This window comes from Drosophila eugracilis, unplaced genomic scaffold (assembly GCF_018153835.1).
Source record: "Drosophila eugracilis isolate 14026-0451.02 unplaced genomic scaffold, ASM1815383v1 contig_90, whole genome shotgun sequence".
Lineage (NCBI taxonomy): Eukaryota > Metazoa > Arthropoda > Insecta > Diptera > Drosophilidae > Drosophila > Drosophila eugracilis.
The window spans coordinates 7,157,624-7,178,093 of NW_024573812.1; the positions used below are offsets into that span (position 1 = coordinate 7,157,624).

At 41.5% G+C, this 20,470-nt stretch overlaps 2 protein-coding genes across 3 annotated transcripts; one reads left to right on the forward strand and one right to left on the reverse strand.

The window, feature by feature from the left end:
* Positions 1-3,402: 3,402 nt before the first annotated feature.
* LOC108113290 (protein sine oculis) lies at positions 3,403-20,282 on the forward strand. Its single transcript, XM_017223840.2, has 7 exons — positions 3,403-4,034; positions 8,339-8,799; positions 9,137-9,347; positions 9,454-9,581; positions 10,455-10,559; positions 10,756-10,811; positions 19,013-20,282. The coding sequence occupies exons 2-7, from the start codon at positions 8,473-8,475 to the stop codon at positions 19,431-19,433; spliced, it is 1,248 nt and encodes a 415-aa protein (XP_017079329.1). The 5' UTR covers positions 3,403-4,034; positions 8,339-8,472; the 3' UTR covers positions 19,434-20,282.
* LOC108113292 lies at positions 12,536-13,273 on the reverse strand. 2 transcript variants are annotated; one of them, XM_017223841.2, is made up of 3 exons: positions 13,148-13,273; positions 12,775-13,079; positions 12,536-12,715 (listed from the first exon to the last, which is right to left on the reverse strand). In XM_017223841.2, the coding sequence occupies exons 1-3, from the start codon at positions 13,187-13,189 to the stop codon at positions 12,616-12,618; spliced, it is 447 nt and encodes a 148-aa protein (XP_017079330.1). In that variant the 5' UTR covers positions 13,190-13,273; the 3' UTR covers positions 12,536-12,615. The 2 variants fall into 2 exon arrangements, with proteins under 2 accessions (XP_017079330.1, XP_041675648.1); XM_041819714.1 differs by having other exon boundaries at positions 12,536-13,079.
* Positions 20,283-20,470: the final 188 nt, after the last annotated feature.

Genomic DNA, 20,470 nt, shown 5'->3' on the forward strand with positions numbered 1-20,470 from the left:
GATCCTGCCCACCAGGCTGAATTTACACCATGTGATCTCGGTGTTTGGGCACATTTGGGGTTTGAAAATGTAATTTATGTATAATTTAAAATACAAAATAAAAGCGGCATTTTCTGCGTGCCCAGGGCAATTTATATAAATCCTGCCATGACGCCCACTATAACACCAGAAAAGCATAAAAAATTAGTTTTGTTAGCAAGGACTTTTGAATAAATACATATTTATTTCTTCAGTAACTATCGAATATTATGAAATCGATTGTTAGTTTTTAAGTTAATAGGAAATTCATAACTGTGAATTACATTCATTGTCGTTTGAAATAAATAACATGGATTTAAGATCAGTTAACATAAGACATGGTGATAACAACTGGAAGTATACTAACTTACTTACGGGCATGAAGGCGATGAAAAAATGGTTTATCTGTACATAATATCTAGTTAATGTACTCAAAAAGACAATCAGACTGATGGTTCCTGTGATAGTTGATTAATATTATTGGAGCGACCCTTTTTCAACATACATTTATATATATGCTAATAAAAGTTTACAGATGTTTCATACTAACATAAGTATATGATTCCGTTTAGATATACTAATTTACAGTAGAGTTAAAAAATTAATAGGATAAGTTTTAACCGTGGTTGTCCCTGAATTATGGCATTGATAACAAGCATAAAAAGAAAACCATCGCCACTAATTTATGATTAGCCATGAAAATGAACAACTAATCCCGACGAACTCAAAGCTAATTACCCACACGTACCACAAAAGGGGTTCGATTCACGCGGTGCCGAGATTTATGGCGCAAAATTAATAATAATTTCAACCGAATTAATAATGGCCAATGAAGCCAGCTTTATGGCCGGTTCCAGATGATTAACAATGTGCGCACGATTCGGAATGGAGGATCATAAAGTTCAACACGATTTGGCTGTTTGTTTACCATTTCTAATAAGCTGCAGCGGTGCCTCATAACGCGACTCCTCGGGCGCCTGGAGTCTCCGGGTCCGGTGGAAAAGTCAAGGTGGAAGGGCGGGGAGTGAGGAGGCTCATTGTTTGCCCGGAGGCCCCTCATGGTCCTCACAGCAGGTGTCCGGCGGAGAGTTTAGGGGCGCGTGTGCCAGCCTCGTTATTGTCTTCATTCTTAACACCAATGGGCAGGGTCGGGGTACACGGGGGCCCCCCATCAAACAGATGACGATGATGGCACTTTCTCCATCCCTCGCCTTTCTTGGACCACAGAATTTGGTGTTGATCGGTGCATTGTTGGGTCTGTTGCCTCGTTTTTCTCATTCATGTTGGACAAGATTTTTATCGGAGTTTTTCATTAACATTTTGTGGGCTCTCGTATCTGTGCCCGCTGTTCGCTGCCTCCATTCGACTTTGTTTTATGTCCATCTTTATGTGTTTTCTGGTTCTCCTGACATTCCCAACTGTTGTCGTTGCCGTCTGTCCCTGTGTCTTTCTAATTCGACTGAAATATGATCTGTTATTATGTAAATTTTACGATTTCCTAATTTTTTAACACTTATTTTGGTTATTTGGTGACTGTCGAGGCCTGGCGCCAAAAATGTACCTATCTGAGATGCTGTAAGCGATACTGGAATCGGCCAGCGGGGAAGATCTTCAGTTAGGATCTTGTGGGCAGTTGCCGATCTTAGATTAGGTGCCTCAGCCTGGCGCCCCATCAGTCCGTCAACTTTGTAGGGCTTTCTATCAAATTTCTCAGTTTCATTTTTGAATTTGCATTTTGGGTGGTCCTCGATGGGATATCCATGGCACACGCTAAGATCGAGCTACCGATAGATGCAACTTTTTCTCAATAAAAAAACTAAGAAAGTTATACCATGAAGGGTTATTATCAATGGTTTGAGGGAAAAAGTGTATTTTTAAAAAATGGTTTTGATAAATTTATTGATACATAATACTTGGTGAGATTATCGATATTTAGCCATCTCGATCAGTTACTTTTAAAGCCTAAAAAGTATTACCAATCATCAATAATACTTGGATAAGGGATAACGGAAGACTCATCTTAACATAAATCATCTCAGATAAGCTCTTAACGTTTACGAGATCCTAATATTCTGTAACTTTATTTTCAAGGAATCTAGGATAATAACTGTCTGAAATAATTTATGGGATGAAAGTAACTATATAACCACAAAAGATTTTTAATATTGTTAAATACGCAGTTGCAGTTGTTTCACTTAACTCAAAGTTTGCTCTGACATTGAATCATTAAAATCATTCCATAATCTTTATAATTAGTTCCAAATGCGTAATCCCGATGAGCTTAGATACCACTAAATATGAAGAAGTAACGCAATTCCTGCCGTAATGTTCGAAGAGGAAAAGACAGTAATTGCAATTAAATGGGATATGCAAGGCCCATTTGCGGTGGATAATTTAAATGGGATTCCAGGATGCAGGTACATCACTAAGCATCCTTTGTTTGACCAGGAAGAAGGAGTTGCTGGGGAGGAGTTGCGATGCAATTACAGTTACCTTCGATTTCCGCCTTTCAATATGGCGCCCAATGCGCATGTTGGTTCGCTGTCGTGCGACTTCCACTGACCAATCAGCAAGTTGTTGTTGCTCCACTGCCTGAGTGTGCGTGAGTGTCATACTGTTTATGTGTGCGTCTGTGTCGGGGAACAGGTAAGCTAAGGGGGCGTTATTCTAGCCAACCTGTTTGCTTGCTCTCTCGCTCTTTCGCTCGCTACGCGTTTCGCAGTGGCTGCAAAACTGTGAGGCGATCGCACTGTGGGAAAAATATTATTTTTTTTGGGTAATAATTTCATAAGCCTTTCAGGTGCACAAAATGTCATTTAGATGGGAAAATGGGATACAGTCAAATGTCCTCCAAAATAAGTGTTATTAATAAATATATTTGGTGAACTTCAAAGGATTAATTTTAAAATAAATAAATAAATTTTACTATATTTAAAGATTCTATTTACTTTGGTAAGTAAGTAAGTAATAGTTATCCAAATGTTTACCCATTTCATATTTTCGAAGACATTTTATGCTTATTTAATCGTTTATAACATGGCAAATATAATATTATATTATTGGTTTTCCAACAGATTATTTTTTTTTTTTGAAAATTGATGTCAAAGAGTACAGGGATATCAACATAATAGGCAGTTTTACTTTTACAAATGTTGTTATTAACAATAGCCACAAAAATCATTGATGTGCTCCACTGTGCATTGTGCCTTTTCACCCCCTTGGTGCTCGCTTACTCATACACTCGCATCAGCCGTCAACCATCTCGTTCTAGCGCACGCACACTGACGAGGCAGCACCAACCATTTTCTGCTGCTATCGCGGCCGTTTTCGGTTCGCGGAGGTTTGAGAACCGGAGAGTTCTCAGTTGTTTTCGAGATTCCGTCGCGTGCGGTTCGCTGCCCGATCTCCCCACGTCGCTCGCTCAGCAATCCAGTCCGGATCCGGATCCGGCGGTCTTTCGAAGTCCCGCGCACAAAGTAAACACATATATTTAATTCCCAATGAAAGAACGAATCCGCTTCCAATCCACGCACACAAATCGAGAAATAGGATAAAGATATTCAAGCTAATCAATCCGCTGGCGGCCATTTTTTGTTGGCACTGTTTCAGTGCTGTCGTCGCCGAATTCGCCCCTCAATTTGTAAGTGCAATTTGTTCGAGTCACGGCAGAACAGCAAAAAGTTTCCTCGAAAGAATATAATTTGCAACACGTGTTAACACATAGTGCGTTTGATAAATATACATATGCCCCACGGTTTTCGTTGTGTGAGTGCGCCAGTGTGAGTGAGTGTGCGGCACATGTTTGAAAATTTGAAAAGTTTGGCAAAAATGCAAAACGAGGGAAAACCACACGGCGAAAATCATCGTTTGTTTTGCCACTTCTAACATTTGTGGATATAGCCCAATCAGCATCATCGAATCGCAGCAACAAAAGCACAAATCCAAACAATAAAAGTAACAAACAAAAACTAAAAACAAACACGGATACGTATCAACAATAAATAATCAAAATACAGGTGAGCAGCGGGATTGAGTTTCGACGGGTCTTCATGTTGCCGACGGCAAAAAGTTTACTCTCGAAGAAAGGCATAGCTAAAGTTATGCCAGAGCTATAAATAAGTTTTATACTTAAACAAAAAACTAAAACTTATATTTAGCAAAGACTTTCATTTCTTTTTTACTGGAGCATAAATCTTTGGAAATATTTTTAAATGGGCTAAGATTCTTATGCAGAATGGTTATTATATTTCGATGGCAACTTTCAATAAATGGGTTTAAACTAAAATCTTTCAGTGATTCAATCTTTTATTAATCAATTGCTTAATCAATAACTTTAAGTCCATGAGAAAAAGAATGTTAACAATCAAGATTTAGGTTTTTTACTACGATTTTCATTCAAATTATTTGAGTGTTAGGCGTTTATTCCCTACTAAAATAAACTCATGATTAATCCAAGTACCAATAATTTTAGCAATCACTTTAAAATTACTCATTTATATATCCACAAAACTTAAAATAACTATATTTCTATGCTTATTCCACTAAACCAACCCCTTGAGTTTAATATAAATAACTTAATTAAAAGATCTTCGGAGTGTTTTTGAAAGCTTCTAAGATGTGCGCGGAACGGAGCCATCAGAACAGTCCATAAATGTCAAGACGTATCTTTTCCCGTTTTCTAATGGATCAATCTATCATAGAAGCCAAGGCATCCACAACTTGTTGGCCATTTGAACTGGGGAAGAAGAGAGCCGAAGTGCAATTGGCCTTTTGGCGGTTATTTCCTTGGCAAATTCCAAATAGCCAGCAGCCATTGGAAAAGCAACTCGAGGCACTTGAGAAATAATTCACAGGAAAAAGCACGAGAATTGCATGTTTACATATAGATTTGGAAATGAAAACTTGTTTACATGGAAAATGCGAAATTCTTTTCTTTTATTCACCTCCCAATATCGAATATTAATCGGCCCACTCAATCCAGAAATATTTATTAATTAGAGGAAAAGTAGGGGATCGAAAGAAAAACCGTTTCCAGTTGTCATTCATTCATCACCGAGATGTTTCACACCCGCATCTCAGTTTGGTACTCGAATCCATAGGACACCGTGTTTATTTATAAAACAGTTTGTCTTTATCATTTCGATTTTTGCTAGAATTTTGAACATTTTATGAACTTATCGTGAGAGGCAACTGTAGTGCAGAAAGAGAGGTGAGTGGGTGTGGGGCCAACATTAGTCCGGTTAAATACGAGACTCGTTTCGGGGATTGGAAACGTTTAAACGAATTGGTCAGCGCGTGTTTGTCGTCAGAAGTCGCATGATTAATTGAGTGCGGAGATGGGAGCAGATGTTGCGTACGATTCTGTGAACCTATTTGTGGGAAAAGTCGTATGTTGGAACATCTTGATCTAGATAGATTCCATCTCGGAAGTGGCCAAATTGACAAATTTACGCATTCCATTCGGCCAGAGGACTCGACCTAGCAGATGCAGATACGCAACTTTGGCCACCGCAGCTTTGATCATTTTACGCACCGGCGTGCAGAATCCGTCGTAATTTGGTAGCAATTCAGCAACGGGCGGTACTTTCAACAGAATTCCCTTGAGTTTCATTCAAAGTTTGGCCAAATGTAGCGCAGCAAGGCGAAAAGTAGCCGAGAGGCAGCCAGATACAAAGATACATGTGTGTGCAACCCATTAAATTGACAAATTTCATTCATTACGCCGCGTTCTATTCGATTTCTTTGTGCGTTGCTCCCTTCACGCGGCAATTAAACGGAAAATGTTAAAAATATCTCGCTGTATTAGTGTATCTCTGTCGGGTGGCGATTGTCTTGGGCTGCACTGGCTGCACTGCTTACTAATCCTTACAAGCGGCCAGCCCGCTGTTCGAATTACCCGGAACGGGGGCTGGCCCACAACAGGTTGCTTGGCACAAGGCTTCCCATTCCCATACCCATTCGATTACATTGTATAAACACAGACGCCGGAGCAGATGATTTCGATGTTATCCGCAGAAAACAGGCGCGTTGCTTTCAGATTTCGATGGCCCCTGCTCCAGGTTGAGCTGAGGTTTCCTAAACCTGGGGGACAGTTCACTGGCAAAGCTCTGGGAGTGTGAAGCTCATTACGGGAATGCCCCTAAAAGTGAATCACGTAGAGTGAAATCAAATCGACTAGTCGACTAGTGCAAAGGGAGTCTCGAGTTTTATTGTAAGTGGACTTTGATTACAAACTAATTAGGCGGTTCCAACAATTCAATTTGATTAACACTCCGAAAGAATCCGGAGATGGAAGCTTAGGTGTCTGCTCTCGAATTTCAGGCAAACTCCAACAGACAATAACACTCAAATTAAAATCTTATAAAAGTCAAAACAAACAATGGGGAATGGAGGGCAAACACGACACAGAAACAGATACAGAAATCCGATAGATAGCCCAGCTCTGGAAATAAATTACGAAATTTGTAAAATAAATTAAATTAATTTTATTCGAATGCCACAAAAGTCAGGCAGAAGGCGATAAGAGATCTCCCACAAGGGAAATTAAGAGGCAGCCAAAAGATGCAGCCACGATATCATCAGATACAGTATCTTTCGGGGCAGCTGCCGTAGCTGCTGGTGTTCTTACATAGTTTTGGGGCAGGGTCCGCGGTTCGTGCAACGGTACAGGGTCATAAACGTTGGTATGCTATCTAGCAGCTACTTCTCGAAGCTTTTAGATGGTTTATTATGACCAAATAACTTTGAAATCGATCATAGAACGGCTTTAAATTGAAAATTTCATATGGGGATTTCTACTCTTTAAAGATTGCCTACCAATCTGATCTGTGATTAGCAAATTGATCTCGAACTTTCAAGTTTCATCTGTGAAATACATCTGGGATCTAATACTATACACTCCATCAAGACCACTGCATATTGTATCTATCGAATACCATCCACTTGTGTGTTAGCCAAAACAGATTGAAAATTTATCGCGTATTTCGTTTCACGTTCGCATTTTGCTTGTTTACTTGCGTCAAACATGAAACAGGCCAACAAAAATACAAGCCACAAAGAAAAAGAATCCCAGCGAGCTGAAGAAATTGGAAAGAAATCCACATCCACCGGGCGAATGAAGAGAAGGAGGCGGCTGCGGGGGATCTGGCCTAGGCCGATGACTCAAGAGCAGCCAACTTGGCGTTGGTATTTTCGTTACAGCAGCAGCCAAACCGAAATCTCTATTTTCTTGTTTTGTGTATATAATCTGGCCGGCATACACGAGAACTGAAACTGAAAACAGATCCAAGAATATCTCGACTCGACTCGACTCTCGATATATGAGTATCGGTGGTCGGTGTGGGGTATGGATTTGGTTTGGGTCTCTATATATCTACATCTATACATGTGGATATATTGCTATATCTATATCAGTTTATCTGGACAGAATGGCCAAGAGGAAAGATCGATTGCAAATATCAAAACATCTATAAAATGCAGTCGAGATATTCTATCTGGGGGATACATGTGGGGGCCTCTCGCGATGGCAACAGCGTCGCTGGCATCACTGGCGTCGTCGCCGTCGTTTGGTAATTTTAGAAATATTCTTAGAACCGAATACAGAATTCTGAAATCAGAGGAATACCGAAAACGAAACACCATGCGCCCCATATATTATGTAAAGAGTTTATTTTTGTAAGAGATCTCTTGGTCGGGTGCGGACAGGTTAGAGAGCTCCCAACGAGCTCCGCTCTGACCGAGCCATATTTCCGATAATCGAACATATCGCATTAATAATTGCCGCGGGTCTTAGTTAATCATGTTTGACAACATGGGGTCCATTCGAGGCTGTGTTTTGATTTCGATTTTTGGCTTTAGATTTGGATTTTGGAAATTGAATTTTGGATTTCTTATTTCCAAATCGCTTATGAATATGGCAAATTAAAGCAGACACACGCTTGTTTTGTTTAACATTTCCCAAAAGTATCAAGGGGGGAAAATCACTTGCCATTCAATGGTAATTTCCACAGTTTTATGTGCCTCAATTAGCGTTGTTTCAATATTAATCCAATCCGGCAATAAAAAGATGAAAAGTCGGTGGGTTAATTAGTTTGATAATTATGCAAACTAGGTGTTGCAATCTGGGATGCCTGAGGGTGTTAACTTCTTACCTTCTTAGTGTGATTAAAACACGCAATTTATCATAAACACTAACTTATTCTGTTGTTTTTCTAATTATTTTTAAGTAATTTAGCTTTAATGTTTACTTCGATATTTTTAAAAACATTTCCACTACTTACACCCAACTTATCCCATGATTTTTCTTAAACTTTCTTTTCAGCGCTCAAAAAACCAAAGAATTAAGCAAATATTAGTTAAGGTTTATCAATATACTAGTTCATCTAGACGTTCACTTCTGGAGTCCTTGATATTGACCCCACAACAACCCATCCAAACCTTCGATTCCCGCAGAAAATGTTACAGCATCCCGCCACAGATTTCTACGATTTGGCGGCGGCCAATGCCGCTGCCGTTCTCACCGCCCGCCACACGCCTCCTTACAGTCCCACGGGCCTCAGTGGATCCGTCGCTCTGCACAACAACAACAACAGCACCACCAGCAACAACAACAACAGCAGCACATTGGATATCATGACGCACAACGGTGGAGCAGGCGGTGGCCTCCACTTGAACAGCGGCAGCAATGGAGGCGGCGGGGTGGTCAGTGGCGGAGGCTCTGGCGGTAGGGAGAATCTGCCAAGCTTCGGCTTCACCCAGGAGCAGGTGGCCTGCGTCTGCGAGGTAATAAGATAGAATGTATTAATGATAGAGATAGAGCAGGAATAGAGATCCTTAAAAGTATGTACCTAATAGGGGTCTTAGTAGACCTTATAACCTTGATAAAGCTATCTGCATTTGTACAATTTATTGATATTTATTGATGATAAGCTTTAAGCTATTAAGACGCCTGATTACTTAAGATTCTTCTGGAATCATAAGACCAAGATCGCAATTCTTGTTGGTAATTATTATACCTTGATTTAATACAGAACAAGAACAAGAATTAGAATTTAAATCGAACTACTTTAAAAAATATTTTTACTAAATAAAAGTAAACAAATTCAAATTTCTTTTACAGGTTCTACAGCAGGCGGGCAACATTGAAAGACTGGGCCGCTTCCTCTGGTCGCTGCCACAATGTGATAAGCTGCAGTTGAACGAGTCCGTGCTGAAGGCCAAGGCGGTTGTTGCATTCCATCGCGGCCAGTACAAGGAGCTGTACCGTCTGCTCGAGCATCACCACTTCTCGGCCCAAAATCACGCCAAGCTCCAGGCCCTGTGGTTGAAAGGTGAGCCTCGAACTCCTGCTTAACCCCAAAAATGTTCCGAGTGGAGTAACCAAAATGCATTCCCCATTCCTAACTCCTCCTCTTCCATTCTACTCTCCGGCTGTAGCGCATTATGTGGAAGCCGAAAAACTGCGCGGAAGACCCTTGGGTGCTGTTGGCAAATATCGTGTTCGCCGTAAATTTCCATTGCCCCGCACCATCTGGGATGGCGAGGAGACAAGCTACTGTTTTAAGGTGAGCATTGAGCATTGAGCACTGAGCAGCGAGCGACTAGGGCGACTCCGAGTCGTCCTGGGCCGCTTTTCATTTTAATTGTGGCAAGCGCGGAAATCGTACAACTGCCCGCTCGCCTGTCTGATTGCATGCAACTGAACTGCCTGATTCCGCTGGGGTAACGCCTTTCGAACATCCTGGACAGGAAATGTTTTGTTTACTTTGTGACGGGCTTTCAGATGATTCGAAGAGATTATGGAGGCTTCTGAAGTAGCACCTTTTAATGGAGGAAAGATATTTGCATAGAATTGAATAGGAAAATACTGACTTTCATAAGACATTCTTGATGGATACTCATTCAATTTTTGCCTAGTTAGCTTACCATCTGCTTAATAACAGAAAAAATACTGACTTTTATAAGACATTCTTCATGGATACTCATCCAACTTCTGTAAACGTTAACTAAATTAAACTAATCGGCCATTAGACTACCACATTTGGGACTTAACATTTGTGTCATGCTTTTAAATTGTGAGCTTAGCACGCGTTAAGTTTTAACAGAGTGCCCAGTTTATGCTTAATAACAGAGAAAACGAGGATCTATTTCCTAAACTTATCGAAATATCGATTTTTAAACGAGTCTTCTTTCCCTGCTACTCATTAAACAGTTATATAGTACATATTAGAGATGAGATTTTTGAGTTTCGTTTACATTACCTGCATAAGCGATTCAGACAGATAGTTTCTTAACTCAATAATAATGTATTATTTAATACCCTTAAAGAGAAGCCTCAAGGATGTCCAATCCTTGAAGAAGACATCCTTTTAAAGTCGATTAGTTATAATTACAAGATATTATTTTGTAAATTAAATTAATACATTCTTCTTCAATAGGAAAAATCCCGCTCTGTACTTCGAGACTGGTACTCGCACAATCCATATCCATCGCCGAGAGAGAAACGCGATCTGGCGGAGGCCACAGGACTGACCACCACGCAGGTGAGTCGATTGGCGATGCCAAAAACAGAAATGAGACACAGATGTCAAACGCATCTTTTGACAAATTTCAATTGAAATTCCTCGCGGATGCCGTCTTCCACATGTTAATTGCATCTCATTAATCATAGACCAGATCTGCGAGTGTTTACAAATGTCTAAGAACTATTTTTAATCTTGCAACATTATGCACTTACAGGTTTCCAATTGGTTCAAGAATCGACGACAAAGAGATCGAGCTGCCGAACATAAAGAGTGAGTTGAAATTAACATATATACATATATATAATCTGATATCTATACTGATTTATGATTCACGTGGAAGAGTGAGATATATATCCACAGCTTACGTATAAATAGGTCTATATATTTATGGTTTATCTGCGATATAGCTGACAAGTGTCAACGCGTGCAAGGCATCGCGAAAAATAATATATTAATTTGCATTTAAATTTTCAATTACAAAAGCTGACGGCATTTACTTTCAAGGTCGTCGGGTGGGTGGCTGGTGGAGGTGATGGTGGGGCTGGCTAATTAGTGCCAAGGACAACACGCAACTGCCACACGCTGTGGTAAAAAGAGAGGGGGTTGGAAACCAAAAAAAAAAAATTAAGAATGAAAGAGCCGCTGACAAAGTCATTAACATGTTGTTCCAAATTCCAAAATGATCCTCCTATATATTTATTTTATTTTTATTTGATTTGTTGATGTTTGCCTTTCGGAATATGCATATCTCCGGCATATGTCTCGCAGGCCTCGTCACTAATTAAAATCCCCAGTCCTGCCAGTCCGCACCCTTCCTGCTCTCCCGGTTCCCGGTTTCCCCTGAACATCTGCATTTCCGCTTAAGCAAATAGTTGCAAGCAGTTGTGTGGCACTCCTTTCGGATGTTTCCTCTTCGAGTGGCAAAGATCTCTGCCCGGCGATAGGAATTATTTTCTCAAATATTAAACATCCTTTGGCCGGCTAGCATCCTTTTGTTTGTCCTTTGAGCTGGCAGTTTGGGTCCTTCTGCATCTTCCATGCCGCTGAAAGTCATGTGAAGTGCAAACAGTCGGAAAAGTGAAAATGGAAATGGAATTTCTGAAGTGGCGGCATTTCCCCCACACCTCTTCAGTGCTTCACCCATTCGGCCAACTATCATTAGCTGGTAAATTGCCAAAAAGCCCGAAACTTTCGCCAGGATAGTTCCATTATGCTAAATGGTATATCACTTACGGCTCCTCTACTCCGGCCTTTGGCTCACGAACGGACGGCGAGAAGCGAGAAATTGTCGTAATAAAAATGGAAAAAATGGTAAAAACAGAAATAATGCAAAAAATATTATAAATTGGATGCCGTGGCAACCGCAAGGCGCACTCACACACCCAGACGGCTGACAAAAGTATCTCACAGATACACGCTCGTTCTCGGCGATAGTTCGCCATACACTGCCATACACTGCGTAGCTCCCTCCTGCCACTGCTCCTCCTCCTGGTGGCCGGTAACTTGATATATGTTTATGGCTGTTGCCTCGATGAGCAACTCAGTGTGCTGCTACTTTAACTTTTCATATTGTTTTTTCCTCTCCGTTTTTCGTTTTTCTTTTTCATTTTGCATGAGGGTGTGTGTATCTATGTTCCATGCAGCTTTGTGGCAGCCAGCAAACCACAACGGCGCCAAATCTGAATCTAAAGCGGCACTTTGAACAGCCCAACAACTGCCAAAGTGGTTATTGTTTGAATAGGCACTACCTTTGCAGGGCCACGAAGAATGGAGAACAGATTTTCTAAATACTCGTACGTAGGTAGATGGGATGATATGGCTCAGAACTACGCCTGGGTGATCTAGAATATAGACACAGGACTAGATCGAATTAGTTTCTAAAAATAACTATCTAACTAAAAAGTTTACTCTTTGGAACAGCTTTCGGATCTTGTAGATTGTTTTCAATGCTCTCATCTCTGATAAATTTGATTAATTTACAATTTAAAGATTGATTTTTCGAAAAAGTCAACAAAAAATTATCAAATATATATTCAGAACCTCTGTATAATACATGCTTAAGTTTAAAACTATTTCAAAACCATTCCTCAACCGGAAGGGGCAAATACTGATCGGGTACTTGGCGATCCTGGCTCAGCTGAAGACGAAGCACAGAGCCATGCGCATATAGTCGACTGTCGAAGATATGGCGGTTATAATGACGCGGTATCTGTCGATGTACATGGTCACGAACAGCATATACTTCTTGTTGGTCACCTCGAAGCGCCACAGTTGAGTGGCGGCCCCCAGAAGGTCACAGTTCTCTGGAACTACCAAGCCAAAGTGCTGCTCTCCGGCGTACTGAAATATTCCATAGTAGAGAAGCAGGACCACCATTGGGTAAAGGATTGGCAGCAGGATGAAGAAGAGCACAACGCAGCTGTAGAAGAACTTCAGAAGCGTAGGGAAGGGCAAGGGTTGTATCCAGGTGTCGAACAAGTGCTCCACCAGCGGCTGCATATAGTACACCATCCTTCCAGGCTTCGATACCGTATTCCACTGGATGAAATTTGGACTATTAGGTCATAACTTCTACTTCTGATTCGGAATTTGGGAACATTACTCACCACTCTGCGCTTGTGGAACGCCTTATTCCAGGTTTTTTGCATGTTTTTTTGATTTTACTAAAAATTTAATTAGATTTCGAATAAATTTTGAAAGAACTTTGAAGTCACAGTCTACTTAGGGCTGCATTTCCAAAGGCGTTGAAATACGGCCAATAACAATATCGGATTTCCATGCTTTGTTTGATTTGAAGTTGGGTGAAAACTTTAAAGAACTAACCCAAACATTCGAAATTCGATATTTTTGTATAAAAAAAGATCTTATAATAACATTTTGGGATTTTCAATTACACAAATAGCCGATTATTGACCCTGAAGCTAAACTAAAATCCGTAAAATAAGTTTCTTAAATTATATTTTATACAGTTTGTAAATGTGAAGAAAGCATTTTTGATATTTTAATATTTTTCAGTGGTGTAACGTTGACCTCTTTAACCGAAAATTCCATAAAATTCATATCAAAAACTCTTAAATCGTAATAGAATAAAAAACTCAAAAGATTATGTTAGCTACCGATTTTTGTTAGTATTTCAAATCAACTGTTTTGAAAACCTTTAAAGATTTCTGGTTATTTCTGGAATGTATATCGAATGGAATCCGATGCAGACTTAGAAAACCTTAAATCTTCTCATATCTCTCCTTGAACAGACTACGTTCTTAATTCTATAAGATTCTTAATGGAGAACTTAACTAGTTAATGGAGAAATGTTATCCTGATCCCTAGACCAAGTCAACGTAGCAATCCCTGAATCGATAAAATGTATTAACATCTAACCCAGGACAAAGATGCTCTTTCTTTGATTTAAGGAATCCCTCCCATTGAATAGATATACAGGGGCCATCTCAACTGGAATTGATTGATCTGCCTGGCATTATGGGCCATTTCTACGGGAATTTCAGTACCTCAAGGCTTCGTCCATCCCTGTCGCACAACTGCTCGTTCCCACTCGCACAGTCCCAGTTCCAGACACCTTCCTCTCCTCTCTCTTTCTCTATATACATATGTACTACCGAGGCGACCCAGTCCGAGTTCCACTTCCAGTTCCAGTCCCAAGTCCAACCCACTCCCCTTTCCCTTTCCCTGTCCCTGCCCCTACCCCTCTCTCTCCGCACAAAATCCGCATCTCCCCCAGACATCGTCATCATTCTGCGTTCGTCGAATGCCACGGTTGGCTGGAGGGTAGCTGGCCAGGGTATCGGGTTACCACAAAATGTGCGTGTGTTCTTTATTCGTTCGCCCGGAGAACCCCTCACTCCTCACCCTGGTCCCCTGTCCCCTTTCCCCGCCAGCACGTTATTCATTTTTATTCGTTTTATTGTACATTCTGTTTTTATTATTATGTATTTTGCGCTTTTGCCCGTCTGAGGCCCCTCGCTCTCTCCTCCTTGCTCCTCTGCCAATGCCTTTGTGTTTGTTTTCAGTTCCTCAGTTCGGTTCCAGTTCCCTCTCCAGTTCCCCTTACCGTTCCCTTCTGTTCTCGTTCTCATTCCTTTTCCCATTCCCTCTTCCATTCCCATTCCCTATACGTGCCCTGATGGCGTTGATAATGATGTTGTTGGTGATGATGGACCGGTTGGTGGTGCGGAATCGCTCGGAGGCGCTTGCCATCCACATTGACATCCACGGCAGCCCATCTCCGCACATCTCGCTTTTCCGGGGAGTGGGTGTCAAGTGTAAACTCTCTTGACAATAATTAGATCTCATCTGGAGCCTCATCAGACACAAAGTATGAAAAGCTCATCGGAATGGGAAATAAAGTACATTGTTTATTTTTTACATATATTTATATACGTATTTATATTTCTATGCATATTTTATTACCTTAAATAATCTTAAAGTGGAGTCCTTCTTTGAATTCCAATGGTTTTTGATATGGCTCTTATGGCTCTTAACGTAAAGTAACTAATAAATTTCTCCTTAAATCTTTACATTTATCATTACAAAGTGGTAAGATTACTATTGTTAGAAATGTAAAAAAGACTTGTTTTGTTTCTGCTGTTTAGCTACTCCTCCAACTTGACCTCAGCAGAGGTTTTCTAAGGCTTCCTCTAGCTACAGCCGCCAAACACTGTAAGCCTCAAAGTGCTGAAAAGACTTGGGGATTACATAAAAGTTTGGTTAGTCAGCAGGGGGGTTGGAATCTCGACGTGTCTCCTATGTCAGGTACCATCTGATTCGCCTCGGGCAGGGCAATTAAAAGGCCACAAAATTATAAAAAACTGTCAAAACAATCCTCGGCCAGCATAAAATGCTCCACACGCTCTACGTACTTCCCATCTCCGAGTTTTTGGGATGTTCGGCGTACTGATAATAAAATATCTTATAACGATGACAGCGCTGGACTCGGACTTTGGGTTAATCTTTGGGATCTTACATAGTTGTAGACAATGGCACAATGCCCGGGCAGACGATGGCTAGACAAGAACGAAAACCCCAAGCCCCAGGTGAGGTTAGTCTTGCCCAGTTAATTCCCCATCCTCAGCCAGCGTTTGTGAGTGTCAGAGGGTCGCCAGGAACATTAACAACAGCCACACACATGCGTAAATTAAATGATAATTTATGATCAACACCTTTTCAGATTCCACTTATGGATCGCTGTTCCCCGTTTAGTTGGGTGTCCTGCTGAGCACACGTCCCGAGATTTGTGTACCGATCGCGCAATGCGATAACTCAACCTGTTCGTTCGCCCCGATCTTCCCGATCTCCCGATCTCTGCGATCCCTGAGCCCCGTTTTCAAGGGCCTGAGCCTGGGTCTGGGCCTGGGCCGTTTGTTTGTTTTTTTAGGATTTATTGGCTTATAATTTTTATTAGCAATGGAATTCCTTGGAAGCCCCAGTCCTGAAGTCATCCACCATAACCGTTTGACGGCAGTCCTTGCCTCTCCTCCTCTCTTTCGTGTGAAAATCATGGGGTTATGTCATACGACGATAATCTTTGGTCTTATTAATTTGAAGCTTATCTATGCCAAATAGAATGATGTCTTTTGATAAGTTATATCAAAATTTGCGATCAAGCTAAGACTCGAACTTTGTCTTGACCAAAACGTTTTTCAAACTTTTCTATTCTGTCCCTTTTGCATATGAAAACGCGAACAACTCACTCACGTGGCAAACTCGTTTCTGGGCCAACTCCCCTCCCTCAACGTTTCCAGTTAAACATAATCCGATCATGCATTATTACCAAGCTAATGAATCTGCTTAAGACAGACTCTGGCCGAAATGTCTGTGGCTACAAAAAATCAATTGAGCAAACAAGTAAAAAATTAATTCCCCCTCACTGGGTACAGACCCAAAAAAAAGAATATAAAAAATTAAAAGAAAAAAGACTCCGGGAAAGAAAAGCCCGAAGAACCTTTATTCAGGGGGACCACACACCGCGTTGGAGACCCAAAACCTGCTTCTTCTTCTGCTCCGACTCTTGAATTTTGTTATAAACTTTATGTGACATTCACTTCTGGCCCAGGGAGTTGTCCTTGAGACGACTCTCTGCTCCCGTTCGATGATGCCAGTCCATGGGACCATAGGAAAACCGAACTGAGCCAAGGCATTTGTGTTTATAATAATGCAATCACTGGAAATGGGGATGGGATGGGTATGGGGATGGGCTTGGGCTTGGGCATGGACATGCCCACAAAAGTGGGCGCTGTCTGTCCGTCTGTCCGTCTGTATGTGTTAATAAGTGTTGCCGAGCCGAAGGAGAGGGGCAGCACTACGAAACTGTGGTAATTCGATATCATTGTTTATATGCTTCTGCTGCCTTTTGTTTGCTCCCCACTTTTCTCTCTCTCTCTCTCTGGGATGGGCCTTTTCTCATGTTTGGTGTGCTTAGGCCATCGATTTTTGCCCACGACGAGCGTTACTTTAATGTCCACATTCAGTCCGAAAGCGGGTATTTCGGGAAATTGGGGGAGTAGTGTCCATCAAAATCATATGTCTTATGGTTTCTCGCCCACCCCGCTATGATCACTGGACCAAGTTCAAGTTCATGCAAACGCTGCAAGAAATAATGGCATGACATCGCCGTTGGTGGCTGCCACTCGCGGGATACAATCTACAATTACATGATTGCCGATATCGTACAGCTGCGCCGTATGTGGGCTGCTCCTCCAACTTCTCCAGCTCCTCCTTTTAGAATCCGCAGCAGCTGGGGAAGTGGAGTCAGCAAATAACTTGGAGGTGTATCCGCCGGGCAAGAGATCGGTCCTGTCCTCCGTCTCTGTCCCATTGCGACCGATCGCAAATTTGTCGAGTGTGCGCTTAAATGTTTTGCATTGCCCCGAACGAGGCTCGTTGCCGGTTTCGATACCCATACCCTCATACCCTCGGTCCGGTTTCATCCGCTGACCAAATCAATTTGTTGCTTTCGACTTTTAATCCTTTTAATTAAACACATGTAGTACTTAGATATAGTTACTTTAGGTTACAATAGAAGTTCACAGATGCCATCATATAAAGTATCAGAAGATGTTAATAATTAAGACTAGTGATCCTTTATACTTATCAAAGACATTTGTAGTAGTTCAGAATTCCTCACAAGAATCTGCAGAGGAAGATATTTAAAGAGGGTATCCACGCTTTGATAAGATGATTCCTGTTGCTGCCCCGTGTTGTTTGTTGATGTTACCCGTTGCTGTCATCAATTTTTTTGCAAACTGGTTCTGCGATGCGGCTGCTGATAACCGATTACTGATTGTGCTCGGCCATGCAATTGGCGACAAGATTAACACTTTGCCGACGATGATTGCCGGCGGGGAGGAGGGGCAGTTGCTCGAGTTGCAGGCTTGTTATGGCCGGGTATTAGCCATTACCAAGTGATTGTGATTGTGATTCCATCCCCCGGGGGGCCGTCTTACATTAACCCTAAAGTGCGGTCTGGGGTTGGCTGCCATTCTAATGCCATTTACGGAATCAGCCACATATAATAAAAGTCAAGCTACTTAGGATTGTATTGGGCTATGGCAGCACCCCCAAAAACAACACTCGCACCCACTTGAACCCATGGCTGGCGACGAAGTGAAATCAGATGCTTCATATCCGAATGCTCTGGGGAATGCATGCTCTCCCTGTTCCACCAGTCATCCGTCTCGCTCGGGCAGAGGACCGTCTACACAGAGTCCCTGAGGTGACACCTCAAAAAGGCGAACATGACACCATGTATTGGAACGCGAGAGGCAGACGATTTCCTTCCGGAATCCATTTCAATTGCAATTGCTGTGCCCCTGTCATTTGTCATTTGTTTATAAATAAATTATGCACTTTATATGTGTGGGTGTGTTGACAGCCATAAATTAGTCGCAACAATTGACACATTTTAACGTAAGCGATGCTGACATCCAAAGGCATATGCTACGCCTCGGGTCACAGTTGCCACATTATAAGATGGCAGAGGGTTAATTTTGGCACTTTGAATTAATTTTAAGTGCATTTGATAACCTTAAGCTCGATAAAACACATAATTTTATTGGTTATTTAAAGTTGAATATGTCTTATTAGAAATAAGTTATTTTAAATGGAGAAACTAGGATCAGGTTACATTAACTTTAGCAACAAGTATCAAAAGTTTATATTGTATTTCAAATTTCGGAATTAATCCAATTAAAATTCTGATAAATGTTTTAAAATGTTATAAAAACTCTCCATAAAGGTTACTTTTGGTTTATAACCCTTAATGCCAATAAAGTTAAATCTCAATCCATAGAATCGTTTATGATTCTTTTATTTACCATAAAATCAGTAATTTAGTATTATTACTTAATAAAAAGTAAGGTTAAATCCCAATTTTAAGCTTATATTTAAAGCCTAAATTAAGTTATTTTGTTTGTGATAAATTTCCCTCTAACCATTCAATTTCTTAATTTCATTTGCAGCGGCTCCACGGACAAGCAGCACCTGGACTCCTCCAGCGACTCCGAGATGGAGGGCAGCATGCTGCCCACCCAAAGTGCACAGCAGCAGCAGCAACAACACTCGCCCGGCAACAACAGCAGCGGTAACAACAACAACAACGGTCTGCATCAGCAGCAGTTGCAGCATGTTGCCACCGATCAGAGCCTGCAACACCACCCACATCAGCAACATCCCGCCAGCAACATCAGCAGCGTCGCCAGCAAAAGCAGCAGTGGAGGCGGTGGAGTAGGTAGTGGTGGCGGGGGAGTTAGTGCAGCAGCCGCTGCTCAAATGCAAATGCCTCCGCTTACCGCCGCCGTGGCCTATTCGCACCTGCACAGCGTGATGGGGGCCATGCCCATGACCGCCATGTACGACATGGGCGAGTACCAGCACTTATGATTCTAGTTGGAGGCGGCCGCTGCCGCCGGTGGCAGTGGCGGGGTCACTAGCGGGATCGGCGGTGGGATCAGCAACAGTAACATGGCCACCGCAAACAGCAGCAGCAGCAACATCGCCTGGCAGCAGCGACAGCGCCAGCAGCAGCAGCAGCAGTCCGAGAGCTTCTACTTCTGAGGAACTTAGTAACTTAGCAATATCGCCGGAATCCTTCAGCATAGCAACACAAGATTTACATATCGCTCAATTGCTGAAAGGCTGTCATGACTGGAACATAATGGATGCTACAAAGCCTTCGCATGGCCCAAGAGCAAGCGAAGCCATAAAGGGCTAATAGATGAAATTCCAATGTGATGTTAGGGTTATAGTTAATGTGAAGCGAAAATTTGAATCTTCAATTTACTGAGAAAGCAAACCATATATGATATGATCCAAACATGACATGGGTAAGAGCTCGACCTACCCAAGCGTAGTTTCAGACATGACAGTATCTTAGCAAATCACCGATATGCAATCATTAACTATCACACCCTCTGGATAACATGGCATTTTCCGCATCAAGAGATGGAGAGAACTAGAAATGGAGAGACAAAGGCACCAAGCTGGAGCACAAGCTTTTGGATGAACTCCGGAAGGAATCACTTTAAACCACGATTACTGCATCGATCTGTGTAAATAGCTAGGCTTTAGTTTTAGAGCGGTTGGATGGCCAACCGAAATGCAAATCAAATCGAAACGTGCAAAAATTATATATATATAAACCTACGTACATGCATAAATTATACACTTTTAATTGTAGCCTCTAGTAATTCTATTTTTGTTAAAAATAAATTCTATTAAATTATTTTGAAATGCATTTGCCTTCGAAAACATAAACATTGTGGTTGCTGATCATTGGTAATGCTGGTTATGTATCGCTTATCTTTAAACTACTGGGATTTGATTATTGAAGACTATTTTGAGACAACAGATACTATAGTCATAAGATATCAAACTAATCGATAGAAGTAATGATATTAGTCTTTTGTTAACAAATTACT